Source organism: Mus caroli, unplaced genomic scaffold, assembly GCF_978045245.1.
Source record: "Mus caroli unplaced genomic scaffold, Mus_caroli_1 scaffold_3, whole genome shotgun sequence".
Lineage (NCBI taxonomy): Eukaryota > Metazoa > Chordata > Mammalia > Rodentia > Muridae > Mus > Mus caroli.
This window is the reverse complement of record NW_028227258.1, coordinates 95,141,732-95,162,810: the sequence shown is the minus strand read 5'-3', so window position 1 is coordinate 95,162,810 and position 21,079 is coordinate 95,141,732. Positions and strand designations below refer to the sequence as shown.

At 39.3% G+C, this 21,079-nt stretch overlaps 1 protein-coding gene across 1 annotated transcript in view; it reads left to right on the top strand.

Annotated features, from left to right (window-relative positions):
* Window positions 1-14,028, top strand: part of Rsrc1 (arginine and serine rich coiled-coil 1) — a 394,696-nt gene extending 380,668 nt beyond the window's left edge. Inside the window, exons 8-10 of the mRNA XM_085836068.1 lie at window positions 7,044-7,150; window positions 12,547-12,699; window positions 13,296-14,028. Of these exons, the coding sequence (XP_085692194.1) occupies window positions 7,044-7,150; window positions 12,547-12,699; window positions 13,296-13,388 (353 nt within the window). The 3' untranslated portion in view covers window positions 13,389-14,028. The remainder of the gene's footprint in view (window positions 1-7,043; window positions 7,151-12,546; window positions 12,700-13,295) is intronic.
* Window positions 14,029-21,079: the final 7,051 nt, after the last annotated feature.

The window sequence follows — 21,079 nt, the reverse complement described above, 5'->3', positions numbered from 1 at the left end:
CAATGTGCTCAAGTATTTGAAAGGCAGAAAGAAGAAAGCGGGAGGGAAACTTTCCTCCTAAGACATGTAGCCCATTATTATCCCCCTACCAGAAAGGAGAGCTCAGACCTGCACAGCTTGCACCATTTGCCCAAGGCTATGACAGCTTGTAAGTAGTAGTTTGACCCAGGCAGTCTAAACCCACAGGTTCTAAAACTATCGTGTAGGAGGCTGGAGAGATGGCGCAGTTGTTAAAAGCACTGGCTAGTCTTCCAGATGACCTCGCTTCAATTTCCAGCATTCACATAGAGAATCATCTGTAACTCCATTTCCAGAGATCCAGTGCCCTCTTCTGGCCTCCTTGAGCACAAGCCATACGTGCAGGCAAACACTAAAGTAAAATAAACACTAAAACAATGAATTTTTTTAAGTCACTTGCACATTTTTATTTTTAATGTTTTAATGCCCTTTGATTTTTAGCTATTCAAAAAATATATATTTATTGCTCACTAAACAATACAGTACCCTCAACTAAGCTCTTAAGGTAACAGAGAGATATGTCATCTCTTAACTGAGGAGACAGAGCTGCCACTCACACAGAGGTCATGATCAGTGTGAGACAGCATATGCTAAGAGCCAGGTGAATTATGGAAGAGGTCTCTCTTCACACCAGTGGCAAGTGACAGCATCATTAAAACATATGTATAGGTATGACCGTAAATGACAGTGAAAATTCAGAGACATGAAAACTTTCTAAGTAAGATATTCAGTGAAGATTTTGTTTATATGAATCACAATGGCCCAATTCGCTTGTACTTTTTATGTTTAACTGAAATTCTTTGATTGTATGGTCACACTGAAATTATTTGTCTCATTTAACATGCCAGAGGAAGTATTTTAATATGGTGAGCTTGTGCTGGACCCCCCCAGTCACGTCTTGTGAAAACCACTTGAAGAACCTCTGCTTCCCTTGGGACAGGGTTCACAGTGTCAGCTTCTGGAAGCTTCTAGGCAAGACCTTTCTACCCAATGAGTCTTCTGATTTTTCAAGCCCTTTGTGGGTATAATTTTGTGGAGATTTGTTTTTAAGAATGTGTTTTATGAACAGCTTATAAATGTTAAGATTGGATAGGTTTCTAATGTATTCTTTTTTAAAGAAATATTGAAGAGATATTGGTTTATGTAATGTATAAGTGCATAGCATGTATCCAGTGGTAAAAGTATAAAATCTGGTGTGAAGCTTACCATCTTCCTTCCTAAGTGGCTACTGTAACTGCATAGAATTCCACTGCATTATCTAGCCTTTGGTTCTGGTTCATAGTCTGGCTCTGCTTAATTTTGCTGCGTGATTTCTTTTTTGCAACTTTTTTTGATAAAGTTTATATAAAGAAAAATGATAAATTGTTTTTAAAAACAAAGCAATAACTGTAAATTTTATAAGAAATTATCTTAATAATTTAAACTTTCTAATTTTATTTACCTACAAGTTCTATTGAAAACAACTTTCCTATTCAAGTATGTTGTCTTGTTCTTCATCCTTGGAAAGCACTGGGAAATGCTTTGCAATACAGATGCTGATCGTCTTATTTAAAACGGGATGCTCATGGTTGTTTTGTATTCTTGGCTAATATCCGAGTCAATTTAATCTGGAAATTGGGTAATACTTTGTATTATTAATGGATTTGTAGCAGTAGTGTTAGTGTATAAATATATTTTCCTGGAACAATATCATAAATAACTCAGTAACCTAGACCAACTGACCCAAATTTTTTGTTAACATAAAACGCATTTTAACTTTAGATAAGTTCATAAAATATTAATAACTGGAAAGAACCAGTTGACAATGAGCTCTTTGCATGTGTTAAAGATCTCTTTGAAGCACCAGTTGTCCTCATCCCAATATGACATCTTGGGCAATAGTGCCATCTGCTGTTGCCATCCTGTTACTGCTAACACAGGAGGCATTAATGTTTGTAATCAAAAAGGTGGGGACATCCTCATGGAGACAGGGGGGTGGGGAGGAGGTATGAGATGTGGAACAGTTTGAGGGTGGACTGGGAGGGGAATAAAATCTGGAGTGTAAATAAATAAATAATAAATAAAGTATTTTTAAAAGAAAAAAAACTAAAATTCTCTTATTTTCAAATGAAGTTTAAAAATTGCATTGGACTTCATTTTATCTATTTCACAGTGTAAATCTGTATATCATCATTGATGCACAAATTGGTGATATTTTAAAAGAAAACTTTGTAAATGCTATTAGAAATTGAAATTGTCAGGAACTTCAAATAGGAGAGCTTATATTTATTTATATACTTATATATATTTATATATATATATAAATCAAGAGTAATAATATTTCTTTTTCACAAAAAGAAATCAAAATTACTTTCTGCAAAATTAATACTGATATTTTTGTCTCAAAATGGGTTTTTGGTTCCTTTTTAGGAGTGTGTGTGTGTATGTGTGTGTGTTGTATTTACCAATAATATACTTGTAGAAATCACTAAGTACTGGTGAATGTGTTTCCTTCCTGGCTTTTAAACATTCTTTAATGTTATTCTTCTAGTAACTTTTGTCTTTCACACTGACCATCAAATTCAGGAAACACCTACTTCTCTGCCCCTAAGCCATTTGAACTCACTCTCTGGCTCTTCCTTTGGCTTTGAGTCAGGGGTTCACTATATCACTCAAGCTGGCCTTGCACTCTCACCAAGGCCCAGTCCAGCCTTGGTCTCACAATTCTCCTGCCTCATCTCTCCAAGTAGCTAGGATTACAAGCCTGTACCATGAAGCCAGGCTTCTAATGACTTTTCCTTTCCTTTCTTCCTTTGTGGCTCATAAGATGATTCTGTGCACTCATGTAAGCATGCAAAAACATAATGGAGTTAACACAATTGGTCAATCTTAAATGGATACAGAGTTTCTCTGGGTGACATGTAACAAAGAACCTGAACTCAGAATAGCATGGTATGTGTTGTTGGTACATTACAGTCCTTCCTAAAACTGCAGGTGATGCTCAAGACTTGGATTTGTGGATGTCAATACTAGAATTTTGAATATGAAACAATCTAAAATATTTTATGGTTATTGTTTTCAGATACTATAGAGCAGAATTATTATTATAAAGCAGAAATTTTGCATCTCCCATGCATCTTCCTGTTTTTAATTTAAGTGTCATTGTTGCTGAGTTTGGGTTGAGCATTATAAGATGAAAGCTATGTGGCTTGTTTCCACAGCGTAAATCAGGCAAGCTGGCTTCTCCTCCGTGCCCTGTCACCTTGTTAGTCCCGAGGTGATTTTTTTCTTAAAGGACAAAGATAATGTTCTGTTTTCTCTAATCTTTCTTCTCTCCTTTATAATTTCTACAGTGCTATTTTAATAAGCATACTGGCCCTTTGGCCGAGCCTGTGATACCATGCTTATTTATATTAGGCACTGGTTGTATTCCCAAATTTAAAGCTACAAACACTACAAGCTTTAGAGATCAGTACTGTTTCTCAGTTCACCTCTGACATTTAATACTAATGATGTGCTTTGCAAATCCAAATGAGAGAATATGTTAGACAGTTAGAGAAAGGAAATCCAAGAGAGTTAGTAGCTGATACGTGGGAGGCAGCATCCTGAAGTCAGAAATAAGGCTTCTTGTTGAGAATTTGTGACAGTAAATAATCCTGGTAAAACTAACTGGGATTTAAAAAAAAAATACTGTTTTCAAGGAGACATTAAAGTTGGTACCTTTTTTTGGTTATTTTTCTCTGCTGTAGCATTCTTCCTATGCATAGAACCTTAAAAATTACATGTTAGTAAGAGATCCATTAATATTAATACATTAGCCAGACAAAGAACCTCTCATTGTATATGCTCAGTACATCACATAATTAAAATCCAGAGAACCTTTTATACTAAAGCAAAGGGAGCTATTTGCTGCTTTGCAGCACTTTGGCAGTGCGTGAATTTATACAGGAAAAAGTGTTCTTCAAAAAAAATGGGGACATAGGCTGCAGCTGCTCTTGTTTCTAAGCCTTCCACACAGCTTCTCAGTGAGCCAAGACTGGGCTCCAATGGGAGAGCTAATCTTCCCCTTGAGTAAACAGATGCTTGCATGGGACTAGACCAATCACTTATGATTGGCCAAAAGTTGAGGCAAGGTATTTAAGGCAATATCAATTTTTATTACCCTTTGCTTTTGTGTTCTTTATGTCTGTCTCAGTGGCAGCCCCTACTCATTCAGGCCAGGGCTGCTGGAGTGCAAGATCCACTCTATGCAGATCCTTTGCCTAAGGCCAGCCGTCAAACTAGGTATCACAGCTAAACAAACTAGCCGCAGCCATTATCCATAAAGTCTAAATCCAAAAATATCAAGCTGCCTTAGCTAAGTCTACATTGGCTCCTGATTGGTATTGGTACGGATTGGTATCAGTTTGAGCGAGAGTTTCAATACGCATGTTTTTTGTTTGTTTGTTTGTTTGTTTGTTTTGTTTGTTTGTTTGTTTGTCCAGCTAATGTGGAAAAGAAAGCCCAAAAATAAGAATTGACACCTGAGTCCTCCTTCTTATTAAAATGTGATCTATGAAAGAGAACTCCTTCAGTAACTCAGTCATCATTTGAGCATTCATAAAAGCATCATAAAACCATGAAGTAGATAACTGTATAGCTAGCTCTACAGTAGTGAAGAGTAAAACTCTAAGGGTAGAGATGTCGTGAAGACATCCCAAGTAAAGAGGAATGTAGTATACTAGTGTCGTCCAGGAAGAAGAGATGCGAGCGAGCGCTTACAGTTTATAAATTCCTGAGGGGTCTGGGGTAGGAAAAACAATGTTTCTGAGCGGTTATGTATTTTACAGTTTAACCTAGAGAACTACATCACAACTTAAAAACATGTTAGTCAGAGAGCAAGATGTAAAAATTCAAAAATAAACTGAAGCAAACAGATAACTCTATAAAATTAGTAGCATAATCAAATAGAGAATTGTTTCAAGTAACTTAAAGCATAGTGTTTTGACAGTTCATCAGCAGAATAAACGTTAAGGTCAAAAACACTTTTAACAGCATGCATTAATACCCTTTTGGGCTTTATAGTAATCATTGCCATTTTATTTTTTAATCTAATGCATACCTAAATGGAAAATGAATCCTTTTGACAATATTGTTAATGCTGAATGTTTTGGCATATGAAAAGATACATAACTATAAAATTATTTAAAATCATAATTGCTAATTTAATTGATAGTAATCAGCATATATTCATGCTATATTTTCTCTCCTAGCATATCTTTTTTCCGCATACATTAGAAAGACTGAGAAGCAGTGGCAGTTCAGCAATAGTGAATATGCCAAGTTATTGATCTGCTGTCTTCCCCTTCCGAAAGGAGCGGAGAAGTAGATCATATCACAAGGGGCAGGAACTGTGTGAGATAACCCTGGAATAGCATGCCGTGGCTTCTCGACTCGGGATCACATAGTAGGGTGCGCTACCCAGATGTGAACAATTTGAGCATCATTAAAACTCTTTACATATTATTGTGAGCTCGTAAATGACATCTTTGGTAATCTGTAGACCAAACATACTAGTAAGGAGAAGAAATTGGGGCTGGTGAGGAGGCTCAGTGGATAAAGGTGCTTACCACACAAACCTGGTGACCCAGCTTCAGTCTCCGATTCGCACAGTGGAAGGAGAGAAGTAATTTCCAGGAGTTGTCCTCTGGACCCCACACACATGCCATAGACACATGTGTTTTCCTGAACTCACACTCAGAATTTTAGAGAAGAAATATTTTAGTAACCCCATAATACAGGCTGCATTTCAGTCACTGACAGCTAAATGTAAGAATGTTCCCCGTGTAAAAAAATTAGAAGTAATAAATACAACAAGAAAAGTTATATCTTATAGCTTCTAATTAAATAATTGAATTAAGAAGCAAACATTAATGCTACTAAAGCAAGTAATTGAAAGATTCATGAAGAAGAACTTTATAATGGGAAAGGTCAAATTGACATCATCAGCATTGATCAGTCTGAACATCAAGACAGGTGGTCAGTGTGCTTCCTGACTTAATGTAAGACAATTACACAACAGTACCAATTATAAGTTTGGAAGATTTATTTATTTTTATTTTATATGTATATGTGAGTGCCTGCATGTATGTATGTGCACCACATGCATGCCTGATACATGCAGAAGGCAGAGAGCGTACCTCAGGTTCTCTGCAACTGATGTTGTAGATAGTTCTGAGCTGCCCAGTGGTACTGGCCACTGAATGCACGGCCTTTACACGAACAGCAATGACTCTTAACCACTGAGCCATCTCTCCAAACCTCAAATGATCTGTTTTTCATCAAAATAAATTTAGCTTAAGGCCAGCCAGATCCAGAAGGGAGGAAACTATGAAATAAGTAGTTCACTTGCTCAGTAAACAAGCAACAGTGAAAGAGTGGGAGGCTCTGCATGACAGAGAAATCCTGTCCACACGCAAGTGTCATGTGGGTACTCATTTGTGTCTTGTACAAACAAGCTACTGTAGAAAGACATCTTTGATACCAGTGAAAAGGTAAACATGGAGCATGCAGATCATACTTAATTACTGGTAATCTGAGGCCTGAGAACAGAATTATGATAACATTGTTACTATTGGTGTTACAGCTCAACCTCTTAGAGGTGACAGAGCAGTGCACAGTCTGGAGTCTGGAGTTTGTTTGTGTAGAGTAGGTCCTCCTCTTGGATCTGCTTTTACATACTCCAGGTTTCCACCCCAGAATACATGGGAATGCACAGAAGTGATGACTGAAAATTGGGCAGTGGTTATGATGGGCTTGTTGTCCTTTCACTCCTGTTGTGGGTTTTCCTAATAAGACCTTAAAAGTAGAGGGGACAGGGCTTACATTAGCAGTGCCTCTTCAGTAAGCTTTAGATTTTAGGTGAGAGTCTTAGTTTCTGGGCATATTTTGTTTTTGAAACTCACGTGGAACAGTGCCTATTACAGCTTAACTTAGTGTACCCATGTGCATGGCGTAGTGTTGGCAACAAGCTCGTACTAAAGTACATTAACATGTCTCTTTTACAGACCAAGCCACCCTGGTAGAACAAGTAAAAAGAGTAAAGGAAATTGAAGCAATTGAAAGTGATTCTTTTGTTCAGCAGACATTCAGATCAAGTAAAGACGTCAAAAAGGTAAGTGTCCACAGGGATGCTGTGAATAGGCCTTTGGGTACCAAAGGAGGTGCTTTACTCATGGGTCTTACTTAGATCTGACTGCTTCCTCCCATACGTAGAAGAATGAGGAAGAGAATGTCAGTCATGTTGGTGACAGAATGAATCAACAAAAATGTATTGTAAACATGGTTCTGATACCGTTTTTATTTTAAAGTTTATCAAAACAACTAAGATATCACCACATATGATTCTGTAATGTCCCTTCCATGAGTATAAGCAGGGTTTTTTTACACATATGTGTGTATACTTTTTGAATTGTTGTTCCTAGATAGATTATATGAAAGGACTTTAAATGATAAAGCTACTGCTCAAACAGAAGAGTGGATCTCTGGTCTTTGCCCAGATGTGTGTTACTTAGTCGGCTTCGGTAAAGAGGAGCTTTGATGGCATTTCATTTCTGTTGAATTTTTTGCTTATTCTTTCACTCATCAAGAAGACTGCTTTTAAGAATTTGCATTCCTTAGAAGGAAAAGATGTTCTAGGAAATGCATGTACCCTTTAGTAGCATTGATATAGTGAAATAATAGCTGTAGCTTACATTTATTGTAAAGTCTAATACATGAGCAAATGTGGTAAGGCTATATAACATACTAATGATAGTCATTTATTTTTTCTGGTATCAAATTTATAACTAGTTATATTCTGGATATTACATGTTTTTAATAAGATGAAGCTACTTGTTCACATTTGCATTATTTAATGTTTCAAAAATTACCCTCCAAAAATACTGTACCAATTTAAATTCCCACTAAAAGTACAGGGAGCTTTCTGTCTTTTAAACAAAAGCTTTTTCATCTTTACTAACCTGATATGTCAAAACTATTTGGAATTTTAAATCACCTAATACATTTAAAAATAGAATATTCCAAAGAATGAGTTGAGTGTGTGATGTTTGTCAGGTACGGACAGGCCTTGGATGATCCACAGCCCATGTGTTGCCTCAGTATTTATAGCATTGAACTTGTAGTAGTGCGTCACACCTCCTGAAAGCCACAGCTATGAAATGGAGATAGGTCTATTTTTTCTTAGTATCTTATTCTTGAATACTATAAATTCATTTACCTAAAAAAAATGTGTTTGAGGGTTTGGTGTCAACTGTATTTATTTTCTGAACCTCATTCTGAATTCTCTGTTCTTTTTGGATGTTCTTATAATCAAAGAGTGATTTCTTTCTGTGGAAATACTACTTACTCTACAGTCTGGGCTTTGTTCTACAGTACTTCCTATCTGGTTCTAAGTTTGTTTCTCTCTGCATTTATTTTATCTCACGTTTTCTGTCATGAAAGTGTACCTGGTGAGGGTTAGTTCCTAACTGAGAATATGCTAGAGCCTCGGGAGGTGGCGCTCACCTCTGAATACACAGTAAAGTCTCAGCCATCCAGCACATGACTGCTGTGACTAACTATGCTTCAGAAAGGTCAGAAGAGCAATGACGGACTAACAAGAATAAATTTAGCCTCCACTGAAGTAGAAAATGGGGGACAGTGTATTAGCTTAGAAAGTGGCATAGCTGTCTAGTCTGAAATGTCTGTGTCTGCAGTGTAAGGCAAGGACTCGGATGCCTAAGAAGATGAATTATTTATGAGGGGATTACTTAGCAAAGAGAAGTAAATTATCCTGAGTACTATTTCATCCAGGTCCTGGAAGACATGATGGGCTATCCTCGCTGCATAGCAACGATTAACTCTCCTGAGGACTGAATCACCAGGGCCCAGCTCCCAAGATCTTCGTCCTCTGGATAGTGGTGTGCACTTAGTGTAAAGCTACTTCTCTAAGAAGGCTGTCCATGCTTAGCTGCCTTTTCCACGGATTAAGCTGGAGAACATGCCTCATAGCAATGGCATGCTAGGCACTCTGGGTATCCTACAACACATGCTGATTTACCTAGTGTAACTCTGAGCCCTTACCCAAGGAGTGAGGACGCTGGGTAGATCCTTGATGCATCCTTAGCTTTAAAAGCTAAGATGTAGCTTGTTTTAAGATGTTGTCCCACATCAACTTGCACCAAGTGTTTAGCCTTAAGACTGTTGTGTCTGGCAGATAATCCCCCCAGTGTTCAAAAGCAGAGTAAATAACCCTGTGCCACATATGTAGCAGATGTGAGATGTGTAGCTGGGTCTTCACACAGGTCCTCACAACTGCAGCCAGGGCTACTGACTCTGTTGCCTGCTGTGGATTTCCGTTCCCCTGACTGGGCCATCTTGTCTAGCCCCAGTGGGAGAGGATGTGTCTCGTCCTGCAGTGCCAGCGTGGGTTGGTACGGGGGAGGGGAAGAAGAGGGGAGTGGGGTGGTGATAAAGGGAAGGGTTTGAAAGGGGAGACTTGGAGGAGCGGTAGGGCTGCACTCAAGATATAAAGTGAATAAATTAATCAATTGATGAAAAAATAACAACAACCATGTGCAGCATGGGCATTTCTGTTAATTGGAAGATTAGGAAAGTCGTTTTCCAGTTGGACCACCAGGTGGCAGTATTGCACAAAGGCAGAAGTCCTATGGTCCTATGCTGAGATCTGTTTCTATGGTTGACCCAAATTTTTCTCTTACATTTTCCATCACTTAACTGAGAAGCATCTATTGATTCTATAGCCACAAAATTTTAAACTTCCATGCTCCAATCCTAACTTTTGATAGTTTTAATTTGCATATTTGTTTACACTTTTTTTTAATGTTGGACTGAAGAAATGGCTTAGTAGGCAAGAGACTTTCTTGCAAGGGTGAAGATATGTGTCTGTATGTCAGCACGGGTGAGGGGCATGACAGAAAGGAGCCAGGTGTGATCACATGTGTGCTGTGCGGCTCACGCAAGTCACTGGGTCCTCCTGGACCAGCTCCAGGTTCAGTGAGAGACCCTGTCACGGGAATAAGGCGAGCATGCTAGAGCAAGACAGATGTCCCCCAGCCTCCACGCTTGTACACTGCACACACTGTGGAAGCACACAGGAACTGCAAGGTGAGAGTAACTGAAGAGGGAGAAACCACAGCTCCTCCACATCTTTTTTAGGCCGTTCAGCTTGTGGTCAGCATCCCCCACCTAAGCTCTATGGCAGCAAGTAGACTTTATGAGGCAACATGGACTACGGAGGGTTGACTTCTTGAGTCTTGTTGGACTGTGTGTCCCACTTTCCCTCACATAGAATATTGGGTTTACCTCTAACTCAGTTTCATAAGTGTGTATTATAACTTCATCACGAGGGCTGTATACCTTCTAGGCTCAGTAGATCAGAAATATACAAATGTTTGAAACCTGGATGGCATGGGAGGGGTGATGTTGCCTCCAAAATATAAGAAAAACGCCAAATAAAATGTAATGACTTTTTTAATATGTATAAAAATTAACAGTGTGATTCACATGAACATAATTGGTTATTAGGTTTAGTATTGATAAGCATGCCTTCATTTGGAAGAAGTTTGTGGCACAGATTTTTTTCACTTTGTAAGAATGTCTGCTCTGCTTTTCTTTGATGATCTCCCAGAAATACAGCCTTCAGGGTCATTTTGTCTATAAGAGTAGAAGTCTCTCTTATGTATGCAGACCAGCTTCCTTTAGTATGAAATGAATTCAGTTTGAATCAAATAAAATCCTAAAATAGTGAATGAATCATACCATTAAGCATTAGTTTATTTGGGATGAAGGGATGGTTGCGTCTATCAAACATTTGTTGTGTAAGCAGGAGGCCTGGGATTATTTATTTCTTGAGAGTATATACTGTGGTTAATAATTATGTGGTTATTGTTATATATTTGTTTATAATCTATTAATTCAGTCAACAATGAAACTCTCCAGCAAACACAGGGTCTTTTCAAGTTTATTCTCCCTTTGTCTCTAGGGCTTACCAAGCAATGTTTAAGGAGACTGTTAAATTGATAAGTCTCCAAATTGAAAATAAAATAATCTAAGAAAATTTTAATTTATATATAACTCATTCTCCAGACATTTTCCATAGTAATATTTGTTTTGAGCTCCATTCAGAAAATGGGTGTTAAGTAGTAGATATAAGTCAAAAGAAAATAGAAATTAAATAAAATAGAGCCCATAGATGTTGAAAAAAGATGACCAAGGAGAATTGATCTCCTATTCATTTGTTCTGTATTTTAATTTTAACTTCAGATTCTTATCTAATTCATACCATACACTCCCTGCTGTCTTACTGCTAATCAGTCACTCCGCAGGCCACCGTCTCTGTCAGAGAAGGTTGAAGTTGACCTGAGTCAGCACACGCCGCTGGTCCCTTCAAGGCAGGAGCAGTAATTTACCCATCTTTGTGTTCCAGCACATAGTGCTGTGTATGGGCCATGGCAAACACTGCATGCAGTTGGGGGGGGGGGCAGTAAATAATTTTACAGAATATGATGTACCTTTTTAAAAAGCTTTTATTTCAAAGTACTTTTAAGTAATCTTAAAAGAGTCGCCAGTGGATGATGCGCGGATCAGTGTGCAGATCCATACAGTGGTGTGTTCTTTAGCAACTGCACAACGGACTGCTGACATGCTATAACTCTAACGGTTCTTTAATACTAAGCTAAATGAAAACCACTTACTGCATGGTTCCTTGTGCACAAAATATCCAGAATAGACAAGCTGGGCGGTGGTGGCGCACGCCTTTAGTCCCAGCACTCGGGAGGCAGAGGTAGGCGGATTTCTGAGTTCAAGGCCAGCCTGGTCTACAGAGTGAGTTCCAGGACAGCCAGGGCTACGTAGAGAAACCCAGTCTCAAAAACAAAACAAAAAACAAAAAAACAACAACAAAAAAAAAACAGAATAGACAGCTATAAAGTAGATCGGCTGACTGCCTTTTCTTCAAGAGGTTGGAAGAAATAGGAAGTGATTGCTAGTAGATATGGACTGTCAGAAGGATTAATAATAAAGATATTCTGAAATAGATCATGATAGCAGTTATATAATTGTGTAGATAAGCTGAAGTCCATAGTATGGTATGTGAATTATAGCTAACAAGAATAGATGTGTATTTTAAAGATAATTTTTGGATTTTTCTTTAGACCTGAGGCCAACTTAATCCTACAAGTATAATATAACTTTTTGATTATTACAATTTAGACACAAAATATGTGTATGTTTATACATGTATATATGCATATGCGTGTATTTCAGTAGAACCGATTAAACACTGATTTCATTAAAAAAGTATAATGATCACAGGAAAATTTAAAAATTTCTTTCACACTTGTATTTGTTTCTTTGAGTAACATTTTTTCCCATTCAGGAATGTGGAACTTTTGAGATGACTGTCATCTCAGAAGAGACCAAGCAGTGCTATCATTGCTCAGTATCATATGTTATGAAACCCGGTTTCTAAGTGAGGCATGCTCAGGTTACTATGTGTTGCATTTTCAGGCAGTAGAACCAAGTGAAGTGAAGCATGTAACTGCAGCATCAGGACCAGCATCAACCACTGCTGAGCCACCCAGCACTGGAAAGGAAATAGACCCTGACAGCATCCCCACGGCTATCAAGTACCAAGATGACAATTCTCTGGCTCATCCAAATGTGAGACCCTTACACCCAGTGCATCTGCTCACTGAGCCACCCAAGCAGTGTCCCTTCCTCCTGACTCTAGGAAGACCAGTGCAGAAGAGTTCATGGCTTCCCTTGGCTACAAATGAGCAACTGACTTCAAGCCTTATGGTCTTTCACATATGTTTTAATCTGATGTTGTATAAACATGTTTCCTGACTTCCAAAACTGGTCTGTACTTAAGAAAAATAGTCAAAGATGGAAAATTGTTCTCTTTTTTTAAACTGAAATGGATAAGTTTTATACAGTCAAAATTCTAGTGCTAGCCCAACAGCTGTGACCCTGTCACTGATGCAATAGTCTATGTCTTTACGTAATGATGTGACTGTTTCTCAGAAAGGAACCTGCAGATGTAGGCTGTGAAGTTGCCGGTCAGGTACTTGATGACTCGTGAGGCTCTTGCCTCAGTGGGTGGGAGTTAAGCAGTCAGTGAAGGAGGCAGCAGCGAGGATTGAGCCGCACACACTGTTGCCCTTGGATTATCCTATCTGAGGGATTCGTGTCCCGTCACATCAGCTCCGAGCTACTGATGCACACTAACGTGTTCCTTCTCCTTTCTCTTCCTGTAGCTATTTATTGAAAAAGCCGAGGCTGAAGAAAAGTGGTTCAAGAGATTAATCGCTCTCCGACAAGAAAGACTGATGGGCAGTCCTGTGGCCTGAGCACAGACTTACGGTTGGATTGACAGTAACCTCGAAAACTTAGGTCGTAAAAGACCAATATTAACTTTCACTCTTAAAAATAATTTAGCCAATTACATAAAAAAGAAATCTCATTTCTTCCCTCATGTTCAACTAAATATGTGGTAATTTGAATCTAACATTGTGAACAGTGAATCCGTTATAAAAGCTCTGAGTGCATGAAAACATATTTCACTGTTAATAAAGTGGATAGTAAAAAATATTAGTGTTGAAATAAATGAACACTCAGTAGTGTTTCTCATTACAATTCTTATAAAGTCATGGTTTTCACCAACTATTAGATAATTTTCTATACCAGGGCTATGTTATTTAGTATGAGTATGAGATTTCATCTCCTGTATTATGAAACCCTTCTTGAATCCCTTAGCTCACCTTTCTTAAGGTTTTTAGGTATCATAAAAGGTCCCCTAAGAAGTCTAAGCAATGCCCATGTTAGATTTGAGGGCAGCATGTTTTGTGTCAAGTGTGGACTCAGTCCACTAACCCTAGGCCTTTGGAGGCTTAGGAGGGATGGTCCCAATTCCAGTCTACACTACCACAGCAAGTATTGGGATACCTCGGGCTAAATGTTCATTAAATAAAGGAATCGTTTTTGTTTAGAGATCAATTTGTATCACGTGTTCTTTTGAAACCTGTAACCTGACTTCAGTCTTTACCTGTGGAAATCACATGCCCAATATTTTAGTCATCACTGTGCATTGCTGTGACAGAAGACCTGGCCTAACTTCAGGGGAAAGGTGTATTTTATTTCGCCTTATGCTTTGAGCAATGTCAAGCCATGGTCAGCTGGCTCCACTCATGTAGGCCTGTAGCAGGCAGCAACACTGCAAGAGGCCACATCCCAGGAGAGCCACTCACTAATGCCTGTCGGGAAGCAAAGAGACAGGCAGGGGCTAAGGCCATGGTGCTTCAGGGACGTACTCCAGCCACCTGCTTCTAGTCTGTCCCCTACCTCCCGGTAGCTCAGTCAGCTCAAGGGGAAGGTGTAGTCCATTGATGAAGTAACAGTCCTCATGCTCCAGTAACCCTCTCGGTAACTCCACCAGCACACAGCCAGGCTTTAAACATTTGAGCCTGAGACACTTCATAGCCAGACCTTAATGACCAGGCTAGACTATGTGACTGACCCAATGTTCAGGATGGAAAAAGAATTTCTGAGAAATAAGAGCTCTTGCAGCACTCCTGCTAGGCAGTGTCTGCCCCCTCCTGAGGAAGCTGCCATGTCGTGTGTAGAATGGCATGTGTAGAATGACATTCTCTAATAGACAAGTGTGGACATCTCTGAAATCCATACCAAGCATGCCAGAGAGAAGAGCTATGGGCCTTGCTGTACAAAATGGGATTTCAACCCCTGGCACAAACACTTTTTTCCCCATTTTTCTCTGCTTGCTTTTACACTGACTCTCTGAAGACTGGAGCTGAGGGCACAGCCATGGGAAGGCCCTGGGACATGAGGTCATTTTGATTCCATCTTTTTTACACTTTAGAGCTACTGGAGTTCTCTTCTCTGTTTAAGATGAAAAGCGGCAGAACCTTACACTCGGTTGCAAGTGCTATAAAAATGTTTATGTTAAAATGTTTGTTTTCATGTAGATGTTTTCTTGGTCTAAGCAAAGGCTATTTTCCTTGGCTCTACAAATACACATGCCGAGGATGAAGGAGGCCCATGTGGTTGTTAATGTAAACACAGCTACACAGTAGGGATTTTGGAAGGGATTAATCTCAAATATTTTGCTTTTTAATTCTTTATATAAGTTGTAAACTGTGTGTTCCCATGCTATTAGGAAGTGTATATCTAGGAATGGATATACGCTACCAATGGAGTCTTCCACGCTTCTTCATCTCTACTGCAATGAAAATGCTGTGATCTACTCTCTAGTACTCCTTCCCCTAGGTTTCTCAGTGACAGGTACACCAAGTACAGATGCTTGAATTGTAACAAATTTGCATCTTAAAGATAAACCTTTTGTGGAAAATAAAAAAAGGCAAGCTTTGTTTGGTTTTCATTTGTTTTAAGTAAGCAAATAAACTTGGTCCTAAAAAACGCAGTGACTGCTTCCTCCCTTCGTTTTGTCGTGTCATTAATTTTGTTTTCTTCTGGCTCTTTCTAAAAACCACACTATGCCCACAGAAGCCAAGCAGATTTAATGAGGAGACTTCACAGAACATTATCAAACACATTGCCAAGCTCGGGCTTGATGAAGCGCCTTTGCCATCTTTAACATGGCCACGGAGTGTACCAGGACAACACAACAGCCCTTTTCAGGCTGCTTGATTAACGATAATAGCTTGGCTTCTGTGTGACCCGAAGTGCTTTGAAACAGATTTGTGGCAAATGATAGGTGCTAATGCAAATTAGGCTTTTATTTCTGGCACTAGGTACACTGTCAGAAAGAATAGAGCAAGAACACCATTTCTGTCCCTCCCTGGTTAGGAGGAGCCCAGATGGTGAGGGCAGAGTGCTTTGGGACATGTCATTCACCTCCGCGGTTTGAGTATCCTAGCATGTAAAGTAAAGGCATTCAGAAATGGCTTTCTTACTTTGACTGTCTTCCTTCCTTCCTTCCTTCTTTCTTTCTTTCTTTCTTTCTTTCTTTCTTTCTTTCTTTCTTTCTTTCTTTCTTTTTATGTAAGAGAAATGGCAATACAAATGTTTATAGAAAAGTACATTACTTAGGCCAAGTGAACATTTTGATATGAGGGTCATTTTTTTAATTTAGTTTATGCATTGTTAGTGTTTTGTCTGTGTATGGGACTGTAGTCACAGACAGCTGTGAGTTACCATGTGGTTGCTGGGAGTTGAACTCAGATGCTCTGGAAGAGCAGTCAGTGCCCTTAACCACTGAGCCATCTCTTGGGCCCAATGGGGCATTTTAATCCCATACAGAATAAGCAGTTAGTTTCATGGGTAATGGTTAGAAAAGCTACACTCCAGCTTATGTTCACTTCCTTGTACTTTGGGGTGTTTGTGGCAGTAGCCCATATCTCTGCTTTGTCCTCAGCCTTCTCTGATCTGCTGCTTCCCTGACAATACCATGAGGACCCTATCTCTGTTGACATTAGTAAACAGCCTGCCATATACTTATTTGAGGAATAGAGCCTCATGGTCATAAGTACCAACTTATTTGATATATGTTATTATGAGTGCTTAGATTATGCCTGGTACATTGTAGGAACCTGTGGCATATACAAGGTGAATCAGCTAGGATCCTACCCTCAAAAGGCTTAGGTACAAATGCCCAGTTATATAAATAATATATCTAGCACACACTGGCAGGCATGAAGACGAGGTTACAAAAAGAAAGAGAGAAATTAATCCTAATCAAAAAAGAAAATCAGGAAGGCTTCATGAAAGAACTTACAACTGAACTAAAATTAGGCACTAAGAAGGCTGGAACCGCCTGGCCTCACTGACTCGTTCTCCTGATAGCTACTCTGGGAAGCTGGACTCTTCTCCGATTCTATGGTTGGATCTTTCCCAACATTTTTGGTTTGGACATCACTCAAAAACCTTTTGGTGAAATGACCAGACAACTGTTAAAAAAGCCTCCTAACAAGACTTATTCTTGGAACCACCTATACAAAAAAAAAATGTGTTGTCTTCATAAGAAACCGTGAGGCTTTACAAGAGAGATAAAGGTGGTGGTGCAGCCTTCATCCCAGGGCTCTGGAGGCAGAGGCAGGCAGATCTGAGTTGGAGGCCAGCCTGGCCTACAGAGTTCCAGGACAGCCACGGCCACACCGAAAAACCCTGCATTGAAAAAAATCAAGGGGAAATACAGATGCCAAACACTGAAGTTTGGTATCTTAACCCTTTGCCCTGAAGATGGACTTTTAAGGCAGCTCCAACTAGTAGTGTTTTTTTTTTTAACCAAATCAAATGTCCAAACATGTTTCAAAACTATTTTTACTATCATTTTACCCCAGAATTTGGCCGAATGTTTGACATGAAGATCACAATATTTTTATTATGAATTTTCCCATTTCAGACAAACCTTTCAGCTGTCTGATTATTTAAATCGCTCAGTTGGGAATAGGGTATTTATATTAGTTTGATATTGCTGGGATAAAATCCCCGAGTAAAACAGTTTACAGGATGAAGGCTTCATTTGGACTCACGGTTTTGAAGGTCTCAGTCCATCCTGACAGGAAAGCATGGCAGAGCAGCTTAGACCACAGTTAACAGGAAGCCGAGTGCACGTCTGTGCTGGCAAGGCATTCTCCTCACTCGCCTCTTCTCAGCCTTCCTGAGGCTGTGACCCTTTAATACAGCTCCTCAGGTCATGGTGACCCCACAGCCATACAATTATTTTGTTGCTGCTTCATAACTAATTTTGGTGCTGTTATGAATCACAATGTAAATATTTTTGGAGACAGAGGTTTGCCAAAGGGGCCATACCCACAGGTAGAGAACCTCTGTTTTAGACCATTCTGTTCACTTAACCTATGGGATGGTGACAATCATGTTTAGAGAAGTCTTCCCACAGCCCATCCTTCTGGATATATGCCCAGACACAGTCAGAGTTGGAATTCAGTAATTTTCTTGGCATGTCTCCATCCAGTTAAGTTGACAGATTAAGCAGCTGAGTATTGGTGGTAAAGTGAAAACTGTGCATTTAAACCTTGATCCCAAAATAAACAGTAAGCTCAGTAAAATAAATGCTCAAGCTCTTTGGAACAAGTATAAAAAAAAAATAAGTGAATTTTAAAACCAATTTTATCTGTTTTCTCTGATTTGTATCTCCAAGGATACAGGTTATCTATCTTCTCTTCTGGAATAGCATCTATTGGCAGTAGCAAGGATCTCATTAAAGTCTACTTTGCATTGTATATTTTGCATTGAATTTTTTTAAAGCACAAATGTTTTCTAAATACCAGCACAATGAGCTGAGGGATTACAGTAAAGAAGGGTACGTGGTTTTGTTTGTTACTTTGGTTTTGCTTTGGTTTGGTTTTTAACAAATTCTATAAATGGATCAAATGTAGATATGAACATTCAGGGTGTGCCACTTACCTCCTATGTGTGCCTCTCCTTCCAAAGACATAGATCAATTTTCAAAAAAGAAAAGCTGGCCAATGTCGTAAGACAACACTTTCAACTCAACAAATGTACCACTTTATTTTTAGGTCTTTGAGAGGAGTTGCAAAATGACACCACTACAGCTCTCAGAGAGGTGAACTGAGCTGACCCTCTTCTTAGCACCCTGTGCACAGTACTCAGACAAACCTCACAGAATGAAAACCCTGCATTCAGAAGCCCTTCAGTAATGAGCTGCCAACCCCTCATGCCTTGAGAAAAATCCACAACTGTGTCTATCTCCGTTAAAAAAATGGATTTCTTTAAAATGGAAATTTTTAAACATCATAAATGTTTTCCAGAAACCAGGGCAGTGACCTGTGTACTTACACTAAAGACAGGTGGAGTGGTGTTGGGAGGTTGTTTGTTTGTTTAGAATTGTTTGGTTTTATGTTTTCCTAATAAATTCTTTGGATAGATCACTTACATTTTTTTGTAGCTAAAGTAATTCTCCTTGACCTGGAGAAAATAAATCTTAGAATTCTTAACTTTGTAACCATTGGAAATAATGGTTTTCACCCGTGCCCCCTCCAGCAGAGTGGCTCTACTGTACTGCTCAAGTGAGGTGCTGCAGATAAGGGAGAGTTGGTGGGCTGAGCAGCCCAGCTACCACCCAGACCCACCTTAAAATCTACATCAACTGTGAACTGTTGGAACACATGAAAAGGCTGGTCCTGTTAGTCCAAAGCTGCCATGACACAGGGCAACAGGATACCTGGGAGGAGTCCCTGTGAGAATCCAATATTGATGATATCACAGAAGCCACAGACCAATGACTCATTACAATGAACATGTGCAAGTGAAGATGCATAGACAGGGTATACCGGGGCTACACTGACATCTTCCATGATGTTTTCTATGCTTTGTTTTATTTTTTTTTATTTTACTTGGGCTGGGGGAGGTTGCAAGGACAGAGGATGGATATAAGGGGACCGAGAGATGCGTGGGACTGGGGGGCATGATGTGAAACTCACTAAAAATTAATAAAAAGTTGGAAAAAATAATGGTTGTCTTTCAAAATGTTGTATGTTTGAATGACAAATGTCTGCTCATATGAGGTGAAAAATAGGTCATCTAAATCATGGTCTTGTAAATATTTTTCGCTGCCTCTCATAAAAACATGTTTTATAAAGGCACCACAGTTCTGTGTCACTTAGTAGCTCTCTAACAAGAGCACTTGACCCTTTCCAAGAGAAAGCTGTGCTCACTTTAGCACCCATTCTCCATGCCGTATCTCTATTTCTACAAAAAGGCTATCCGATTATGAAGCCGTTTGTGAATTAAACCAATGGACTTAGGTTAGGGCCTTCACGAGCCAATCACTTCCTAAATATCTTGCCTTTGCAATTACACTGGGGACCACACCTTCAACACTTGAGGTTGGGGAATGTTTAATATTCAAGACACAGTGGAAGTACAACATCCCAGTTCATTCATAGCAGAAATCTCCCTGATAACTATGAAATGAAGCCTCAAAAAGCCAAGATCTTTTAAGAAGCTATATTTATATTAACAATCATACAAAAAATTAAAGCTCTGTGATTATAGTGATTATAGGGAGATGGAATATTGCAGATCAAGAGCCAAGTTTACCTTGGGCTAGCATCAGTGCCTTTTAATAACCTTTTACCATCAACCTCTGTATCTAACCTAACAACCTCATAACCACAAGGTTAAACTTAGAATATATCAAAAACCTAGCTTCCACTGATTAAGCTAAGAACACTAAATGGTAACATCTGAAATCCATCAGGAGGTTCCCACCTGGCTCTCCCTGGCCTTCCTGGTGTCCCCACAAAGGCATTTTGTAAAGACAATGTGTTTTGAATGAGAATGGCCTGGAAGGTTCATATGATTGAATGCATGGTCCCCAGATGTGGGACTGTTTTGAAGGATTAGAAGGCGTGGCCTAGTTGCCTTTTGGAGGAAGGCATATCTTTAAGAAGATAGGCTTTAAGGTTTCAAAAGCCCACAGGAGACCCAGTGTTAGTCTTTCTCTGCCTACTGCCCGCAGATCAAAAGCTACTGCCCCAGCATCATACCTATCTGCTTCCTGCCTGGATGGTCATGAATTCAACTGCCCTCTGGCACCATGAGTCCACCACGAAGTTAAATGTTTTTTAAGAGTATATTTGGGCATGAAATCTCTTCACAGCAATAGAACACCAAGACACACCGATTTCATTGTTTGGTTCTAGGACTGTAAAACTTAATGGGACCTCTTCCATGATAAAGAGCATCATTCACAGGAACTTGAATATTCACAGGAGCCGTTGGCTCATTATAATATATTTTCTTTCAAGCAAAAGCTGTGTTTTACGTCAACAAATCATAAGCAACGTTTTATCAAAAAAACCCTTAGTATACAATATATCTATTTATTTATACTTCTGTTCATGTGAGGGAAAAGGTTCATGGAAGGGCACTGGATGGCATCCTCCTCCTCCCAGCATTCCAGATGCTGGACGAGCTCTTTCCAGTGAGGAAGGCCTTAGACACAAACTTTTCACACGTCAAGTGAATAACATTTAAACCCTGAGAACTGCAAACCACCCGTGCAGTACAGCACTTTATC